Source organism: Schistocerca serialis, chromosome 10 (assembly GCF_023864345.2).
Source record: "Schistocerca serialis cubense isolate TAMUIC-IGC-003099 chromosome 10, iqSchSeri2.2, whole genome shotgun sequence".
Taxonomy (NCBI): Eukaryota; Metazoa; Arthropoda; class Insecta; order Orthoptera; family Acrididae; genus Schistocerca; species Schistocerca serialis.
In genome coordinates, this window is record NC_064647.1 from 82,427,286 (window position 1) to 82,447,790 (window position 20,505).

Consider the following 20,505-nt stretch of genomic DNA (forward strand, 5'->3'; position numbering starts at 1 on the left):
CAATTCCGAAGATTGTAAAAGCTGACAAGTGCGAGAATTATCGCACAGCTAGTTTAACAGGTCATGCATCCAAGTATTGTCCCGCACTACATTCGTAGTGCCCCCGCCCATTATACTCATTACTCGCGGCGCCTTGCCGATTCCCGTAAGAGTTCGGGCACTGATTGTGCATTCGCACAGAAGAAGAAGATGGTCAAGTGGCCGGTGAGCCTTAACTATATATATATATACTAAGATGGTATCTGTTCTTTCGGACATGTCCGAAAGAACAGATACCATCGGTGACCATGCAGCTCATTAGAATGAAATGACAATGAAATGAACACCGTTAGTTGCTTACAGGCGTTGACATACGTCGACGGAGACAGATGAAAATGTGTGCCTCGACCGGGAGGCGTGCCAGAGATAAATCCCTGCAGTCGCGCTATCCTCTGTGTCCTCGGTGGCTCAGATGGATAGAGCGTCTGCCATGTAAGCAGGAGATCCCGGGTTCGTGTCCCGGTCGGGGCACACATTTTCATCTGTCCCCGTTGACGTATGTCAACGCCTGTAAGCAGCTAAGGCTGTTCATTTCATTGTGATTTCATTCTAACGAGCTGCATGGTCATCGATGGTATCTTAGTATATTCATAGGATTTGTCGACCTGGAAAAAGCGCTCGACAATGTAAAATGGTGCAAGATATTCGGAATTCTGACACAAATAGGAGTAAACTATAGGGAGAGACGAGTAATATACAACATGTACAAGAGGCAAGGGGGAATAATAAAAGTGAACGACCAAAAACGAAGGTTATACTAAAAAGGGTATGACACAGGAATGTAGTCTTTCGCCCCTACTGATCAATTTGCACATCGAAGTAGCAAATAAAAGAAAGGTTCAGGAGTGGTATTAAAAATCAAAGTGAAAAGATATCAGTGATACGATTCACTGGTGACATTGCTGTCCTGAGTCAAATTGAAGGAGAATTACATTATCTGCTGAATGGTTCAAATGGCTCTGAGCACTATTGGACTTAACTTCTGAGGTCACCAGTCCCCTAGAACGTAGAACTACTTAAACCTAACTAACCTAAAAACATCACACACATCCATGCCCGAGGCAGGATTCGAACCTGCGACCGTTGCGGTCGAGCGGCCACTCCGACCGGTATCTGCTGAATGGAACGAACAATCTAATGAGTTAAGGATATCGATTGAGAGTAAATCGAAGACAGACGGAAGTAGCAGAAATGAGAACAGCAAAAAACTTACCGCCAGAATTGAGGGGTCACGAGGTAGACGAAGTTAAGGAATTCTACTGCCTACGCAGAAAAATAACCATTGACGGACGGAGCAAGAAGGACATCAAAAGCAGACGAGTACTGGCAAAGGGCATTCCTGGCAAAGAGATGTCTACTAGTATCAAACATAGGCCTTAATTTGAGGAAAAAATTCAGAGAGTGTACGTTTGGAGCACAGCATTGTACTGATGTGAAAAATGGACTGTAGGAAAACCAGAACAGAAGAGAATCGAAGCATTTGAGATGTGGTGCTACAGACGAATGTTGAAAATTAGTTGGACTGATAATATAAGGAATGAGGAAGCTTGTAAGGCGTTGCGTTTTCACGTAGAAGAAGAAGAAGTTCGCTTGCGTTTTTGTGGTAACGAACACGCTAAAGTCGTTTATTGATTTTCCTGGTGGTAGCACAATACACTTCACACTTCATCGTTGCACAGTGAGGCAGGACATCAAACAGAGTAACAGCTTCAGAGTCCCATCAGACCGTCGCCATGGTTTTACTGGCTGAGTGTGTGGTTTTGATATTTTTCCTCGGTGGAGAGGTGGTGTGACGCCACACCAAATGTTGCCGTTTTGTTTCCGGTTCGAAGTGATGAACACACGTTTCATCGCTTGCAATGAAGTTCGACAAAAATTGTCAACAACAGATTCATAACACGCATCCAGATCCGCGCAGATGGTCTTTTGTTGCTCTGTATAGTCTCCTGTTAGGCGGGCACACACCTTTGAGTAGGTCAACCGCTGGACGAGTGTGTCAGCGCTACCGACAGTGACGTCTAGTTGAGCAGCGAGGTGTTCGACTGTGATCCGTCGATCACCTCGAGAGAGAGTGTCTCCACGTTCCAGCATTGCGGAAGTCGCAGGTGTATGCGGCAGGCCAGCAAGAGAGACATTGCAAGGTTCTGCACGACCTTGTTGCGATAATGACAGATGTGAGGGTCCAACGACTCGCCGTGCTTTTGTTCACTGTCAGCTCTCCCTAGATATTCTGCAAGTGCCTATGGATTTCTGCGACGGGCTGGCTTTCCACCAAAAGAAACTCAATAACAGCTCTCTGCTTGGAATGCTCCTCCGTTACAGAAGCCTTTTCGAAGGCTAGATATAGTGCTGCCACATATCGGAAGTTCATGAAACTATGGGCGCTGAAGTGACGTCCCAGAAGAAAGTTCAAGCTACATTGGCCGAGAATGTGTTATGTATTGAACGCCCTTCCTTGCCCTCTGACCTCGACACCAGTGAGTACCACATGGCTCTTATCTCCTGACTTCTGGAGACTCGTTGCATTTTTTCTCATGTCATCGGTTTTACCATTCGTTTCAAGATGTTCTGTATCTGATCAGATTACTTGTTAGTCATTACATCGCTGCAAAGCAAGAAGGGAAATTCGAGTTTCACGTCCTACGGGCGATGAGACATGGTGATGCAGCGAAGAGAAATACGGGACAGTTTCTGGTAGTGTTTTTGTGCAACTGAAGCCAGCTCACATCGGACGAGATTACGTGTATTCTGTCCTACTGCTTGGATGAAATGTTATCCTTCGCATAAGCAATCCTTTCCTTACTTGCACCTTTGCGACGTGATTCCACGTGACAGTTAAAGACCCGCCAGCAGGGGGCACCATAGCTGGGGCTGCGTTTCTGCTTGCCAAGAGAGCGTGGGGATGCACAATGCCTCTCTTGTAATGTCTGCCACTGGAGTTTTTAGGCCGTCTCCGTAAAGCTCTCGCACTGACTAAAAAGTTCCTGTCACGAAACGCGCAAGTCTTCTATTAGTCGGACCTCGTAAGTTTCTCAAAATCTCTGTCCATGTTGGTTTTTCTATATCTACATCTAATGATTACTCTGCAATTCACATTTAAGTGCTTGGCAGAGGGTTCATCGAACCACAATCATACTATCTCCATACCATTCCACTCCCGAACAGCGCGCGGGAAAAACGAACACCTAAACCTTTCTGTTCGAGCTCTGATATCTCTTATTTTATTTTGATGATCATTCCTACCTATGTAGGTTGGGCTCAACAAAATATTTTCGCATTCGGAAGAAAAAGTTGGTGATTGAAATTTCGTAAATAGATCTCGCCGCGACGAAAAACGTCTTTGCTTTAATGACTTCCATCCCAACTCGCGTATCATATCAGTCACACTCTCTCCCCTATTACGTGATAATACAAACGAGCTGCCCTTTTTTGCACCCTTTCGATGTCCTCCGTCAATCCCACCCGCTAAGGATCCCACACCGCGCAGCAATATTCTAACAGAGGACGAATGAGTGTAGTGTAATCTGTCTCTTTAGTGGACTTGTTGCATCTTCTAAGTGTCCTGCCAATGAAACGCAACCTTTGGCTCGCCTTCCCCACAATATTGTCTATGTGGTCTTTCCAACTCAAGTTGTTCGTAATTTTTACACCCAGGTACTTAGTTGAATTGACAGCCTTGAGAATTGTACTATTATTGTTTACGAACATGTGGATCACATCACACTTTTCGTTATTTAGCGTCAACTGCCACCTGCCACACCATACAGCAATCTTTTCTAAATCGCTTTGCAACTGATACTGGTCTTCGGATGACCTTACTAGACGGTAAATTACAGCATCATCTGCGAACAACCTAAGAGAACTTCTCAGATTGTCACCCAGGTCATTTATGTAGATCAGCAAGAGCAGAGGTCCCAGGACGCTTCCCTGGGGAACACCTGATATCACTACAGCTTTACTCGATGATTTGCCGTCTACTACTACGAACTGCGATCTTCCTGACAGGAAATCACGAATCCAGTCGCACAACTGGGATGATACCCCATAAGCCCGCAGCTTGATTAGAAGTCGCTTGTGAGGAACGGTGTCAAAAGCTTTCCGGAAATCTAGAAATAAGGAATCAACTTGAGATCCCCTTTCGATAGCGGCCATTACTTTGTGCGAATAAAGTGCTAGCTGCGTTGCACAAGAACGATGTTTTCTGTAACCATGCTGATTACGTATCAATAGATCGTTCCCTTCGAGGTGATTCATAATTTTTGAATACAGTATATGCTCCAAACCCCTACTGCAAACCGACGTCAGTGATATAGGTCTGGATTACTCCTACTACCCTTCTTAAACACTGGTGCGACCTGCGAAATTTTCCAATCTGCAGGTACAGATCTATCGGTGAGCGAGCGGTTGTATATGATTGCTAAGTAGGGAGCTATTGTATCAGCGTAATCTGAAAAGAACCTAATCGGTATACAATCTGGACCTGAAGACTTTTATAGAGAAGATACTCGTTCTTCAAAGAACTCACAATACGTGGGCATTAAGTACGTCCCACAGTTTTACAACAGACTTATGTCAATGATATAGGCTATAACTGTTGCATCTGTCCTACCACTCTTCTTGAAAATCCGAATACCGACTTACAGTAACTGATTTGAGTCAGGCGGCTTTTGATCATGTTCTTAACCAGAACTGTGTCCTAGTCACTCGATACAAACGTTGTACTTTTTGCACTGCCGACGTTTTTTCTATACTTTTAGAGTATTTCTCCATCTTATGGGTGGAAAATAATTAATTTACGCCTCTGTTGGGTTTTTAACAGTGGAACCATCTGTTGGTGAAAGAACTACTCATGCTACAAACAAACGGGCAAATCACGTTTTCTACAGTGCAGACATGTGTTGCCAACAGTAGTAACCTCAAAGAAATTCGTTTTCTACAGTGCAGCCATCTGCTGCTGTCAGAGGAACCTTAGGTCTGAATCAGGACTTGCTTTTATTTCAGGTTTTATGGGTTTCTGGGATAGTATTTAAAGTAAAACTCTTTTTCAACAAATACGAATTTCTATTTCGTTATTTACATTTTATAAGCAAATGTTGCATTTCCTAGAACTTGTTTCATGTGGTCATTCACTTTAGGTCAATGCAGATGGTTACTGCCAGACATTTTACAGTAGTTACTATTTCTGGTGATTTGTCGCAAATGATGTAATCCAACAGCAAAGTATTTCTGTGGTGTCACCGCCAGACACTACACTTGCTAGGTGGTAGCCTTTAAATCGGCCGCGGTCCGTTAGTATACGTCGGACCCGTGTGTCGCCACTGTCAGTGATTGCAGACCGAGCGCCGCCACACGGCAGGTCTGGTCTAGAGAGACTCCCTAGCACTCGCCCCGGTTGTACAGCCGACTTCGCTAGCGATGGTTCACTGTCTACATACGCTCTCATTTGCAGAGACGACAGTTTAGCATAGCCTTCAGCTACGTCATTTGCTACGACCTAGCAAGGCGCCATTTTCAGTTACTATTGATATTAATATTGTGAATCATGTACCTTCGAGAGCGACGTTCCTCATTAATGGATTAAAGTTAAGTATCAAACTAATTACGTCCGCTTTCTGAATTCTAATTCCTTGTCAAGTTCCAGACCTCACGTCCGTATAGTTCTTCCCTCCTTACGCCAGCCTGCGTGAGCTAAAACGAGTGCATTTCTGCCTCCATTCATAACACGGTGTTGGCTCTTCTGCCAACACAACAATTTCTTCATGTATTCGTGTGTAGTTACGCCCACTTGCATTCGGCATAAACTGACAGTGTCTGCACGTGTCACCGATCCTCTACAGTCTTCTGGTGCTGCTATCTTTTCGCAGAGAACTGCATCAGCCGCAAATTGTTATAAAGGCTAAGGGTGGGCCAACACCATATCGAATTCCCGCATTAGCGATGGAGGGCGCCACGAACTTGTAAATCATTTTCAGCCAGGTGTCCGGATACTTTTGATCCTTATTGTATATAGCGCTGTAGACAACGGAGCTCAGATGGATGCCGTATACTTAAATTTCAGTAAGCAATTTGACACCGGAAGTGAAAAAATAAATACGAGTTTTCCGAGTATCCAACGAGGTTTGCGACTGTTGGGAATTGGTTATTAGCAGTGGGACTACACGCATACCTCTAGCCCGTCTTCCACAGCATAGACGTGCGTGTCTTGATGGGCGCCATCAGAGGTTCACTTCGGAGATGGAATGGCGAGCCGTTGTCTTCAGCGATTAAAATAGATTCTGCATGCACACAGGTGATGGTAGTTTGGGTATACGGTGTAGGCCTGTTGAGCGCTGTCTCGTTGAGTCCATGCGTCCAACACACACGGTCTCCACCTCAGGCCGTATGGCCAGGGATGCGATAATCTACAACTCTCTTTCATCTTTGGTGTTTCTGGATGGGACGTTAACCAGCGCTCGATACGTGAAAAGTGTTGTTAGATCCATTCGTTTATCATTCCTGCAATAGGAAGGTGGTGTGCTGTTCCAACACAATAACGCTCATCCACACTGTCTGCGAAACCCAGTGTGCTCTACAAGACGTGCAGTAACTTCCCCAGCCAGTGCAATCTCCAGACTTGTCTCCAATCGAATACGTGTCGGATATGATGGGACGAGAAGTGCCCTTTGAGACTCGTCAACCAAAAACTCTTCCAGCACTATGTGAAGTGATCGAGCAGGTGTGGAATGACATATCCCGGGTGATAATGTGGATGCCAGAGCCTGTATTGCGGCCCGTGGAGGCTACACCACATATAATATGTATTTACTAAGATGGTATCTGTTCTTTCGGGAGGCGTGCCAGAGATGAATCCCTGCAGTCGCGCTATCCTTTGTGTCCTCGGTGGCTCAGATGGATAGAGCGGCTGTCATGTAAGCAGAAGATCCCAGGTTCGAGTCCCGGTCGGGGCATACATTTTCATCTGTCCCGGTTGACGTATGTCAACGCCTGTACGCAGCTAAGGGTGTTCATTTCATTGTCATACATATAATATGGGTGTTTCAGCATGGTTCGATACCTGATACCTCACGACAACTTGTTTTACTCACTGTAAATGTAATCATTTCATGTACTCCATAACCACTCTTGCAACAGTCGATCTTGAGTGAATTGGAAACCTCTCAAACGCTGTACTAATTTTTGTTGTGACAGCATATTTGTGACACGGAGTAGTGAGTGTTGTTGCAGTAAGGCCTGGCAGCCAGCTTTCTGGACAATCCGTGGTGACCTTGCAGATGGCGTGTGCAGTGCCGACGACGCCATCCCAGTGGTGCTGCCCATGTTCCACATCTACGGGCTCTCCGTGGTGATGCTCCAAAAGTTCTCGCTGGGCGCCAAACTCGTCACGCTACCAAAATTCGAGCCGCAGCTCTACCTGGACGTTCTGGCCAAGCACAAGGTGAGCCCAACCATTCTACATGCTGCGCTCTGTAATGCTAGTAAGCTAACTCCCAGGATCGGTGCTGCCTCTATTGTAGGGTACACTTTAGCAACGAGATTTGCTGGGCCTGAGAATACTTCAACACTCAACACATGTAATAGTGATTATAGACAGATAAGCCAAAACGTTATGAACCACTGCCCACTGCAATGTTGGATGCCTCCTCGTGGCGTTGCGGGCACCTGTCGCAGTAAGAAAAGCATGTAAGCCTAGCAGAGACTGATGGGGGACTCTAGGGACGATATAAGCAGCAAATGGAGAAGTCGACTGAGATAAGCAACTTCGCCACAGGGCCGATTATTGTTCTGCAGAGCTTGTAAACGAGTATCTCGAAAACGGCGAAGCTGGTCGAATGTTCACGTGCTATAGTTCAATTCTTTTACCTTGGCGGTTCGCGCATGCCCGCCCAGACGCAAGAGATTGCTGTGTTGCCAGTTGTACGCGCCAAGAGAAGCAGCGCCATAGTATAGTTCGCAAACTTACGTTTAGGAGGGAGCACGCAGTTTACGAAGTAAAGCCACCACGGCCGCATTAACCCTTTCGCTGCTACAGAGACGTGCTCCCCGCATTCCGCGGTGTGCGCGATTTTGTCATCATTGACTGCTCGCCTTTGCAGTCACATGGTGTTTCGACTGCTTTGACACACTTTATCATTCGATTTCACAAAAACTATTTGACCCAAAAATTTGATTTTTACACATCTTCTTGACTGATACCTTCCCCCCATAAATGACTTAATTTTGCTTCGATTTTCAACGCAGTTATTGTGCAGCATTAGATGTAGTAAACCATTGCACGAAATTTTGAAGAGTTTGCAGAGGTAAAAGTCCATAGCGTATACTTTTCATATGGTCGATTTTAGTTGCCACTAGAAATTTCAAAAAATCACATTCAAACGAATAAAATTCATGAAGTAAGACACTTCGATAATGTTTTTAAATAAAGAAAATATTAAGCACAGAACAAGGTTTGAACTCAGATCCTTTCCCTTAGCAGCCATACACTTTAACCATTACACTAACACAGCTCGTCATTCAATACATCTCCCAGAGGACTTTAAAATATCACACAAAATACCGACAAACATTGTAGGTATAACTATGAATTACTCACGTTTCGTCGAAGTACAATAGGAAATAAACAATTACCGCTGTTCTTTATTGCGAAAAAGCTGTTAGTGAGAATGATACAAACACCTTTCCTTGCTATCGCCTGAATTAGGCGGCTTATTGCTTGTTTGGTTTAATTAATTAATAGAATATGTAGCAATTGGTATAAAGAATGCTTTTTCCAAACTTTCTATAAAAGAAAGTATGCTATCAAGACGTTGCTTTTGTTCAATTACTTTATTTATGACTGAACGTTTCTAAAACTGAAGACACTCGTCCGTGCTCTGCATTGCAGTCGAGCTCTGGCAACGTCGTTCTCTGTTCATTGGCTGACTGTTTTGTGACGTCAGGATGCGCAGAACGAACCTAAACTCGGCCGCCGTCATAAATAATGCGCACTTTAATGTAGTGAGCATCTACAGAAAGGGGTAGAAAGACGGTGAAACTGCAACTAGGTGCTAAGTGGTTAGACGTCCACGACTCTTCACAGAACATAGGTTTTGGAGGCTTGTCTGCTCTTTAAAATAGGATAGATGGCGATCTGTGGCCCCTCTGGCGAAAGAGCACAATGCCGTTGGACGCACAAGTGTTTCGAAGTACAGCATGCAGCGTACATTGTTGAACAAGGGCCTCGACAGCAGACCATCTCTGCGTGTTCACACGTTGTCTCAACGACATCGTCAGTTACGATTGCAGTGGGCTTGGGATCATCGAGATTGGACCGTGTATCACTGGAAACACGTCGTCTCGTCGGATGAATCACGTTTTTGCTGCACCAGGTCGATGGTCGTTTTCGCAGATCCAATCATCCAGGTGAATGGGTGCTCGAAAAGTGCAGCGTGCCACGGACGCAGGCCAGCGGGCTCAATATTATGCTACTAAAGACATTCTCCTGCGCTTGCGTGGGACCTGTAGTTCTAATCGAAGACAATCTGGCAGCTGCGAACCACTGCATTCATTCATGTTTCGTGTGCACCCTGACGATGATGTCATTTTTCAGCAGTACAGTTGTCTGTGTCTCGAAGCCAGGATCGTGCTACAGTGGTTCTAGGAGCATGGTAGTGAAATCACGGTAATGTATTCGCCATCAAATTCATCTGATCTGAATCCGACAGTTCCCATCTGTGTCGCTATGGAGAGCTGTCACCGCGTACACGAATCAACGGCCAGTCATTTGTGTGAAATACATGACTTGTGCATAGACACCTGGTGCACATAGCTCCACAAATCTACGAACGATCTGGAAATTGATGATATGCAGAATCGGTAATAAATTACTTTACAATGACAGGCCATTAAGTTATTAAACTGCTAGTCTTAATGTTTCGGCTCACCATTGTACATCGTCCAGTCACATTAATGTGACCACGGCCTGTGTTCGATGTCAACGTGCAATAACCACTCACAGACGATAGGTGGTACCACTTTTTGAGTCGGCGCGTTGTTACTGTAGGTTTGTACCATGGGAAGCAAGGAGAGGATGTTGCTTGATGCCTGGTGTCATCTTTCTATAACACAAACTGAATGCATGAATGAACAGGGTTCCTTATTCATAAGAACATCTACATCTACATGATTACTCTGCAATTCACATGTAAGTGCCCGGCAGAGGGTTCATCGAACCACAATCATACTATCTCTCTACCATTCCACTCCCGAACAGCGCGCGGGAAAAACGAACACCTAATCCTTTCTGTTCGAGCTCTGATTTCTCTTATTTTATTTTGATGATCATTCCTACCTATGTAGGTTGGGCTCAACAAAATATTTTCGCATTCGGAAGAGAAAGTTGGTGACTGAAATTTCGTAAATAGATCTCGCCGCGACGAAAAACGTCTTTGCTTTAATGACTTCCATCCCAACTCGCGTATCATATCTGCCACACTCTCTCCCCTATTACGTGATAATACAAAACGAGCTGCCCTTTTTTGCACCCTTTAGATGTCCTCCGTCAATCCCACCTGGTAAGGATCCCACACCGCGCAGCAATATTCTAACAGAGGACGAACGAGTGTAGTGTAATCTGTCTCTTTAGTGGACTTGTTGCATCTTCTAAGTGTCCTGCCAATGAAACGCAACCTTTGGCTCGCCTTCCCCACAATATTGTCTATGTGGTCTTTCCAACTCAAGTTGTTCGTAATTTTTACACCCAGGTACTTAGTTGAATTGACAGCCTTGAGAATTGTACTATTATTGTTTACGAACATGTGGATCACATCACACTTTTCGTTATTTAGCGTCAACTGCCACCTGCCACACCATACAGCAATCTTTTCTAAATCGCATTGCAACTGATACTGGTCTTCGGATGACCTTACTAGACGGTAAATTACAGCATCATCTGCGAACAACCTAAGAGAACTTCTCAGATTGTCACCCAGGTCATTTATGTAGATCAGGAAGAGCAGAGGTCCCAGGACGCTTCCCTGGGGAACACCTGATATCACTACAGTTTTACTCGATGATTTGCCGTCTATTATTACGAACTGCGACCTTCCTGACAGGAAATCACGAATCCAGTCGCACAACTGGGATGATACCCCATAAGCCCGCAGCTTGATTAGAAGTCGCTTGTGAGGAACGGTGTCAAAAGCTTTCCGGAAATCTAGAAATAAGGAATCTACTTGAGATCCCCTTTCGATAGCGGCCATTACTTTGTGCAAATAAAGTGCTAGCTGCGTTGCACAAGAACGATGTTTTCTGAAACCATGCTGATTACGTATCAACAGATCGTTCCCTTCGAGGTGATTCATAATGTTTGAATACAGTATATGCACCCAAAACCATATTGTAAACCGACGTCAATGATATAGGTCTGTAGTTCGATGGATTACTCCTACTACCGTTCTTAAACACTGGGCCGACCTGCACAATTTTCCAATCTGTAGGTACAGATCTATCGGTGAGCGAGCGGTTGTATATGATTGCTAAGTAGGGAGCTATTGTATCAGTGTAATCTGAAAGGAACCTAATCGGTATACAATCTGGACCTGAAGACTTGCCCGTATCAAGCGATTTGAGTTGCTTCGCAACCCCTAAGGTATCTACTACTAAGAAACTCATGCTAGCAGCTGTTCATGTTTCAAATTCTGGAATATTCCATTCGTCTTCCCTGGTGAAGGAATTTCGGGAAACTGCGTTCAATAACTCCGCCTTAGCGGCACAGTCGTCGGTAACAGTACCATCGGCATTGCGCAGCGAAGGTATTGACTGCGTCTTGCCGCTTGTGTACTGTACATACGACCAGAATTTCTTCGGATTTTCTACCAAATTTCGAGACAATGTTTATTTGTGGAACCTATTAAAGGCATCTCGCATTGAAGTTTGTGCCTAATTTCGAGCGTCTGTAAATTTTAGCCAATCTTCGGGATTTCGCGTTCTTCTGAAATTCGCATGCTTTTTCCGTTGTCTCTGCAACAGCGTTCGGACCTGTTTTGTGTACCATAGGGGATCGGTTCCATCTCTTTCCAGTTTATGAGGTATGAATCTCTCAATTGCTGTTGCAACTATATCTTTGAATTTGAGCCACATCTCGTCTACATTTGCATAGTCAGTTCGGAAGGAATGGAGATTGTCTCTTAGGAAGGCTTCTAGTGACACTTTATCCGCTTTTTAAAATAAAATTATTTTGCGTTTGTTTCTGTTGAATTTGGAAGAAACGGTATTGAGCCTAGCTACAACGACATTGTGATCACTATATCAGTCAGTCATGATGCTCTCTATTAGCTCTGGATTGTTTGTGGCTAAGAGGTCAAGTGTGTTTTCGGAACCATTTACAATTCGCGTGGGTTCGTGGACTAACTGCTCGAAATAATTTTCGGAGAAAGCATGTAGGACAATCTCGGTAGATGTTTTCTGCCTAACACCGGTATTGAACAAGTATTTTTGCCAGCATACCGAGGGAAGGTTGAAGTCCCCGCCAACTATAATCGTATGAGTGGGGTATTGATTTGTTACGAGACTCAAATTTTCTCTGAACTGTTCAGCAACTACAGTTACTTAACTTAGTCCAGGTGTTGTTGTACAAGCTCTTCCGCTAGTCCACGTTAGCCTCATTGCTGGTGATGTACAAGTCCGCTATGTGCACTGCTCTGGTCGCTAGGTACTAACTGACTGAGCCAGAGGCTGAGCTAACTGTGACTGCGACTCCCACTGGGCAGCGACTGATGACTCCACTTGTTGATTCCCTGGATGACTGACTGGGTGGGTGTGCGACAGACTGGAACTGACTGGGCGCTGCAGTCCGCGGCGGCGATCTAAATACTGGCGCCCGAGAGGGCGTTGGCGGCACGTTTCTTGCGAGTCTGTCTTTGGCCTCAATCGATCTCATCGCCATCTCTTTGCCGCATGGTGTGCTGGCGCCAGCTTTCACCTGTGTATCACTAGCAGTGGAGGGTAGATAAATGGTCTCAGGGAACTGTGGAAACTGTGCAGTCGTTTTCGTAATATGGAAACAATTTATCCGACATACAAAAGGACATGAGCACTTCCGAAATGGCTAAGTTTATAAACTGTTCGTTTGCCACTATTGTTAAAGTATGGCAAAATTGAGCTACCCAAACTGGCACTGAAGCAACTGTGGTGCACCACTGGTCATTCATGATGGCTGCAGAGATATGTATTGGTGAATAGATGTTCAACAGTTGAGAATTGACCAGGCAGATGAACTATGGAACTACCGATAGTGTCTCTTCAATGTTCGTTCAGCGATCGTTGCTGCCCAGCAAGCGCCCAGTTCATGCAGCCATAATGACTGCTGTGTTGGAATTTGCAAGCCAATGCCGCAACTGGACGTCGACTGAATGGCGAAAGGTGGCCTTTTGAGATGAATCACATTTTATGCTCCATCGACAGATAACTGTTGGAGTATACAGTGTGAAACATGTGAAACTCCTGCAACAATTGTGCGAAGGGTCCACGCCGAAAGAGGGAATATTATGGGATGAGGAATGTATTTGTCCGATTACCTGGCATTCTGGAACACACAACGGGTCATCACAAGTAAGCGTATGTCCTTGGAGACCATGTCCACCCCTATATGTAGTTTCTTTTTTCTTGTCACAGTGCCATCTACCAGTAAGACAAGGCAACATGTCACACAGCTCTTAGTGTACGTGCGTGGTTCTGAGAGAACAAGGATGAGTTCCATATAACCCCGGCCACCAGACTCCGTGGATTTAAACCCAATGGAGAACTGGTGGGACCTCCTTAGTCAGGCTGTTCCCACCATGGCTCATTAACTGAGAAACCCAGCTCAGCTGGCCACAGCATTGGAGTCGCGGCGGGGCTTCTCACCCCTGCCAGCACCTTCCAGGACCTCTCCTCCTGCCCGTCTCGAATTTGGTTATTCCGGCCTTGGACAGTTGGTCATATTAATGTGACTGGTTAACGTATCAGTCGTACTAAGGGAGAAGACTAACTCATCTACTAAGTGATTGGTCATAGCTCACTTTTTTATAGCGGAATCGGTAGTACACTACACTTAACTCTCATTTGGATGACATGTGACGTCAAGTAAAACGTCTGACAAGTAATCACTCTGAATCAAAGTCGTAATTTGGTGACAGAAAAATCCAAGAAATTCTTCTAAGTCCATTAAAGAAATACTGAGCAGGTGGACGAGCGATGGCTGTCTGATTACGGGCTGTGGTCTGCTTACACTTATCGTGACTAGAAGGCTGGACGATTCTACTTGTCGGGTGATGCAGCCCACATAAATATACTCTAAGGCATAAAAAAAAAGAAGCACCTCGAAAGAATTACCTCAAGGGATCGGAAATTGGTACATGTGATGTACATGGACAAACAAATAACTAAAATTTCAGAAATCTTAGATGATTTATTCCCGAGAAAGAGCTTCACAAATTGAGCTAGTCAGTAATATGTTCGTCCATCTCTGGCCGTATGTAAGCACTTATGCAGCTTGGCATTGATTGTTAGAGTTGCTTGATGCTCCTTCTAAAGGATATCGTGGCTAATTCTGTTAATTTGGAGCCTTAGATAGTCCTGCCCATGATGCTCCAAACCTCTTCATTGGGGAGAGATCCAGCGACCTGGACGCAGTAGGCTTTGGCAAATATGAAGGCGAACAGTAGAAACTCTTTTGTGCGGGCGGCCATTACCTTGCTGAAATATAAACCCATGATGGCCTGCCATGAAGGGCAAGAAGTGGCTGTAGAATATTGTTGACACGGGTCAAAAAAATGGTTCAAATGGCTCTGAGCACTATGGGACTTAACTGCTCTGGTCATCAGTCCCCTAGAACTTAGAACTACATAAACCTAACTAACCTAAGGACATCACACACATCCATGCCCGATGCAGGATTCGAATCTGCGACCGTAGCGGTCACGCGGCTCCAGACTGTAGCGCCTAGAACCGCACGGCCACTCCGGACGGCGACACGGGTCAACCAAAGGGAGTCCTGCTATGAGGAGAAATGAAACCCCAGACCATCACTGCTTGTTCTTGGGCTGTATGGCGGGCCGCAGTCGGGATGGTAGCCCGCCTCTATCCTGGGCGCCTCCAGACCTCTTCGGCCTGGAATCTCATTTACTGGAGTCCCGCTTCGAACGCGGAGACCTGTCTGAGGGTCCACCAGACAGTGGCGGGATATCAACCTGAATGTCGCCCGCGCCCGCCATTACAGCCTGAGAAACAGGTGTGATGGTCTGGGATGGCAATTCTTATTGTAGCAGGTCCCCTCTAGTTGTGAACCTCGGCACCCTTACAGATCTGCGGTACGTCCGCGATATTCTACGGCAGGGCCGGCCAGAAATTCTGTACGCGTGCGGTGCTCATGCGCATGTGCAACTTCCGGGTCTCAGCGTGCACGCCGCAGCCGTCAGTGTTCACGTAGTGCATGTTTCTACGCACAGATGTCGCTCCTCTGTTACACAAAGTGCGTTATAGACACCTCGTATGTATATAACAACCTAGGCTGTAACTGTAAGATCTGTTGCTTCATCGAGCGCAACAGAAAAAGCAAGAAAGTATTTAAGCCTTATTTATTAGCTGCCTGTGCAAATCGCCGGCCATAGCACAGATACGTCTTGTGACTGTTTGTTTGGATAGACTGATTTCTTGAAACCTGCTAACGTTCGTGGGACACACAAGTTCTGCAGCATCAATCAGACACCCTCTCACAAACTCCCCTTCGGAAAAGGGTTTCCCAGATTGTGCAATTCTTAATCCGATTTTAAAACTTGCTCGCAGTGAAGATTTAGTGTGGTTGTCATTCTGGAAAATTAAAAACAGTACATTGTACAGCGTACAGTAAAACAGACACAAATGTAACCCAAGAAACTAAGAGTTCAAGAAGTATCAGTTACTTTGACCTACAGTAAAATCGAGTTGATGTGCCTCATCCATTTCCTTAAGGACATTTAATTTTGCTTGCCGTTCTCCACTGTTGAGTACACTACACTCGTCTTGTGATATGTATTGTAGTGTCTTTCCATTGGAAACTTACGCTGGCTGCCTATTATTCGGCGGCACAGCAAACACTGAGTTTTCACTAACGGCTACAAAAAAGAATTGCAGTTCCCAGTCATTTTTCAACGACTGAGAACATAGATCTCCCGTCCTTTGCTTTTTCATAATACTTGCCATTTCTCAGTACTTCTCTGCTAAGGTTACGGTCACCAGGGGTAAACGAGACTGGGTATGTTGCGCTCTTGCTTGTACCACATTAGCAGGGAAGTGGAGCCGCCGCCGTTCATTTAGCACACTTGTCTAATAACAGATGTCGCTGTCGCACAAGAGCGCACATGTGCAGCACTTCCGCACGTCTGCACACTGTGCAGCATTTGACCGGCCCTGTTCTACGGCATGTTCTGTTGCCCCTCGAGTTTCATTTCAGCAAGATAATGCCCGCCCGCACACGGCGAGAGTTTCTACTGCTTGTCTCGTGCTTGTCGTATCCTACCTTGGTCATCAAGGACGCCAGATTTCTCCCAGTTGAGAAGATTTGGAGCATTGTCGACGGGACCATCGCTGCTTGCGAGCGTACTGCAATGTTACATATGATGGTGTGGATATTAGTTCGCTGTCGCATGTTTTTTTGTGTCTGGGAAAGTAAGTTCAGTCACTATGTTACCATAGAGGCCCTGGTGGTGGCAAAATGGAATGTCGAAACCGGTTGCCTCTGGAATAAATCAGAGATGATAATACAGCTGCTGGTTTATTTATTGTTGGCAATACATTGGGGTGTGATACCGCCTAATATCGTGTCGGACCCCCATTTGCTCAGCGTAGAGAAGCAGCACGACGTGGCATGGACTCAACAAGTCATTACAAGTCCCCTGCAGAAATATTGTGCCATACTGCTGCTATGTTGTCGTTGTGGCCTTCAGTCCAAAGACTGGTTTGATGTAGCTCTCCACACTACTCTATCCTGTGCAAGCTACTTCATCTCCGAGTAACTACTGTAACCTACATCCTTCTGAATCTGCTTACTGTATTCATCTCTTGGTCTCCCTCTACGATTTTTAGTCTCCACGCTGCCCTCCAATACTAAATTGGTCATCCCTTGATGCGTCAGAAAGTGTCCTACCAATCGATCCCTTCTTCAAGTTGTGCCACAAATTCCTCTTCTCCCCAATTCCACTCAGTACCTCCTCATTAGTTACGTGAACTATGCACCAAATCCTCTTCAAAAGCTTCTATTCTCTCGTTGTCTAAACTGTTTATTGTCCATGTTTCAGTACCATACATGGTGATACTCCATACAAATAGTTTCAGAAAGGACTTTCTGACACTAGCCATTGCCAGTCTACATTTTATATCCTCTCTACTTGGACCAACATCACTTATTTTGCTTCCCAAATAGCAAAACTAATCTACTACTTTAAGCGTCTTGTTTCCTAATCTATTTCCCTCTGATTTAATTTGATTACATTACATTATCCCTGTTTTGCTTTTGTTGATGTTCATCTTACATCCTCCTTTCAATATACTGCTCATTCCGTTCAACTGCTCTTCCAAGTCCTCTATTGTCTCTGACAGAATTACAATGTCATCAGCTAACCTCAAAATTTTTATTTCTTCTCCCCGAACTTTAATTCCTACTCCAAATTTATCTTTTGTTACCTTTACTGATTGTTCAATACCATATTGAATAACATTGGGGAGAGGCTACAGCGCTGTCTCACTCCTTTTTCGCCGGTCGCTGTGTCCGTGCGGTTCTAGGCGCTTCAGTCCGTAACCCGCTGCTGCTACGGTCGCAGGTTCGAATCCTGCCTCGGGCATGGATGTGTGTGATGTCCTTAGGTTAGTTAGGTTTGAGTAGTTCTAAGTCTAGGGGACTGATGTTAAGTCCCACAGTGCTTAGAGCCATTTGAACCATTTGAATCACTCCTTTTTTCAACCTCTGCTTTCGTGCCCCTCCACTCTTTTAACTGCCCTCTAGTTTCTGTACAAATTGTAAATAGCCTTTCGCTCCTTCCTACCTTAAGAATTTGAAAGAGAGTATTCCACTCAATATTGTCAAAAGCTTTCTCTAAGTCTACAATTGGTACAAACGCAGTTCTGCCTTTCCTTAACCTATGTTATATGAGAAGGCATTGCTTCGCGTGTTCCTAAATTTCTCCTGAATCCATACTGATCTTCCCAAGGTCGGCTTCTACCAGTGTTTCCATTCTTCGGTAAAGGTTTCGTGTTAGTATTTTTCAACCGTGACTTATTAAACTGATAATTCGGTAATCTTCACATTTGACAGCGCCAGCTTTGTTTGGAATTGGAATTATTATATTCTTCTTGCTCACCAGATGGAAGGGTTTTGTCATGGCTGTCTCTGCCAAGGCTATCAGTAGCTCTAACGGAACGTAGTCTACTTAAGTCTTTCAAAGCTCTGTCAAATTCTTCACGCACTATCATATCTCCCTTATCATTTTCATTTACGTCCTCCTCCATTTCCATAATACTGCCCTGAAGTATATATCCCTTGTATAGGCCCTCTACATACTCCTTCCACCTTTCTGCTTTCCCTTCTTAGCTCAGGACTGGTTTTCCATCTGAGCTCTTGATATTCTTACAAGTGGTTCTCTTTTCTCCAAAAGTCTCTAATTTTCCTTGAGGCGGCATCCATCTTACCCCTAGTGATATACGCTTCTACATCCTTACATTTGTCCTTTAGCCATTTCTGCTTAGCCATGTTGCACTTCCTGTCGATCTCATTTTTTAGACGTTTTGCCTTTAGCCTGCTTCATTTATTGCATTTCTATATTTTCTCCTTCCATCGATTAAATTCAATATCTCCTGTGCTACCCAAGGATTTCTACTAACCATCATCTTTTTACCTCTTGATTCTCTGCTGCCTTCGCTAGTTTATCTCTCAAAGCTACCCATTCTTCTTCTACTGTATTCCTTTCCCTTGTTCTTGTCAATCGTTCCCTAATGCTCCCTCTGAAACGTCTACAACCTGTGTTTCTTTCAGCTTATCCAGGTCTAATCTCCTTAAAATCCTGCCTTTTTGCAGTTTCTTAATTTTTAATCTGCAGGTCATAACCAGTAAATTGTGGTTAGAGTCCCTGAAAATAACTTACAATTTAAAACGTGGTTCCGAAATCTGTGTTTTACAATTATATAACCAATCTGAAACATTCTGGTGTCTCCAAGTCTCTTCCACGTATACAACCGTCTTTCGCGTGTTGGCTATCATTAAATTGTGCTCTGCGCAAAATTCTACCAGGGAACTTCCTTTTCGTTCCTTTCCTCCAGTCCACATGCAGCTACTACTTTTCCTTCTCTTCCTTTTCCAGTCTCCCATGACAATTAAAGTTTCGTCTCCCTTAACTATCTGAATAATTTCTTTTATATCATCATATATTTCCTCTATCTCCTCCTCATCTGCGGAGCTGTTTGGCATATGAACTTACGCTATTGTAGTGGGTGTGGGCTTCGTGCCTGTCTTGGCTACAATAATGCGTTCATTATGCTATTCATAGTAGCTTATCCGCGTTCCTACTTTTTTTTTAAATTGATTATTAAACCTACTCTTGCATCACCCCTATTTCATATTGTATTTATAATCCTGTATTTACATGACCAGAAGCCTGTTCCTCCTGCCACCAAACTTCACTAATTCCCACTATATCTAACATTAACCTATCAAATTCTCTTTTTAAGGTTTGTAAGCTACCTGCCCGATTAAGGTATCTGACATTCCACGCTCCGAACCGTAGAAAGCCAGTTTTGTTTTTCCTGGTAACTACCTCCTTCTGAGTAGTCCCCGCCCGGAGATCCGAATCGGGGACTATTTTACCTCCGGAAAGTTTTACCCAAGAGGATCCCATCATCATTTAACTATACAGTAATGCTACATGCATTCGGGAAATATTACGACTGTAGTTTCCCCTTGCTTTCAGTCGTTCGCAGTAAAAAAAAATGGTTCATATGGCTCTGAGCACTATGGGACTTAACATCTGAGGTCATCAGTCCGCTATAATTAGAACTACTTAAACCTAACTAACCTAAGGACATCACACACATCCATGCCCGAAGCAAGATCCGAAGCGCGGTTCCGGACTGAAGCGCCCAGAACCGCTCGGTTACAACGGCCTTCTCGGTCGCAGTACCAGCATTAAATTTCCGAACGATTTCTGAAATGGAATTTGTGGCCTATACTTATAACGCTAACCACAATTCCGTATTCAAAGTCTGTCAATATACATATATTTTGTCGTCGTATCGTCCCTCGTAGCATGGACGGATGAAGTGAAATTACAGAAGAAGGTCATAGGCAGATTTGAGAGGCACCGTTGAGCCAAAACCTTTGCATCGCAGTCGGAGACTATTATAGGATTTCCAAAAAGTGACCCTGGTTATGTTGCCCAGTGTAGAGTGCCAAAGGCAACTGTGCCCCTTCATCTTCCAGGCACA

At 44.7% G+C, this 20,505-nt stretch overlaps 1 protein-coding gene across 2 annotated transcripts in view; it reads left to right on the forward strand.

Moving 5' to 3' along the window:
* LOC126424846 (uncharacterized) overlaps positions 1-20,505 on the forward strand; it is a 289,952-nt gene that overhangs the window by 179,939 nt on the left and 89,508 nt on the right. For both annotated transcript variants that reach the window (XM_050087655.1, XM_050087656.1), the window contains exon 6: positions 7,311-7,474. In XM_050087655.1, the coding sequence (XP_049943612.1) occupies positions 7,311-7,474 (164 nt within the window). The remainder of the gene's footprint in view (positions 1-7,310; positions 7,475-20,505) is intronic.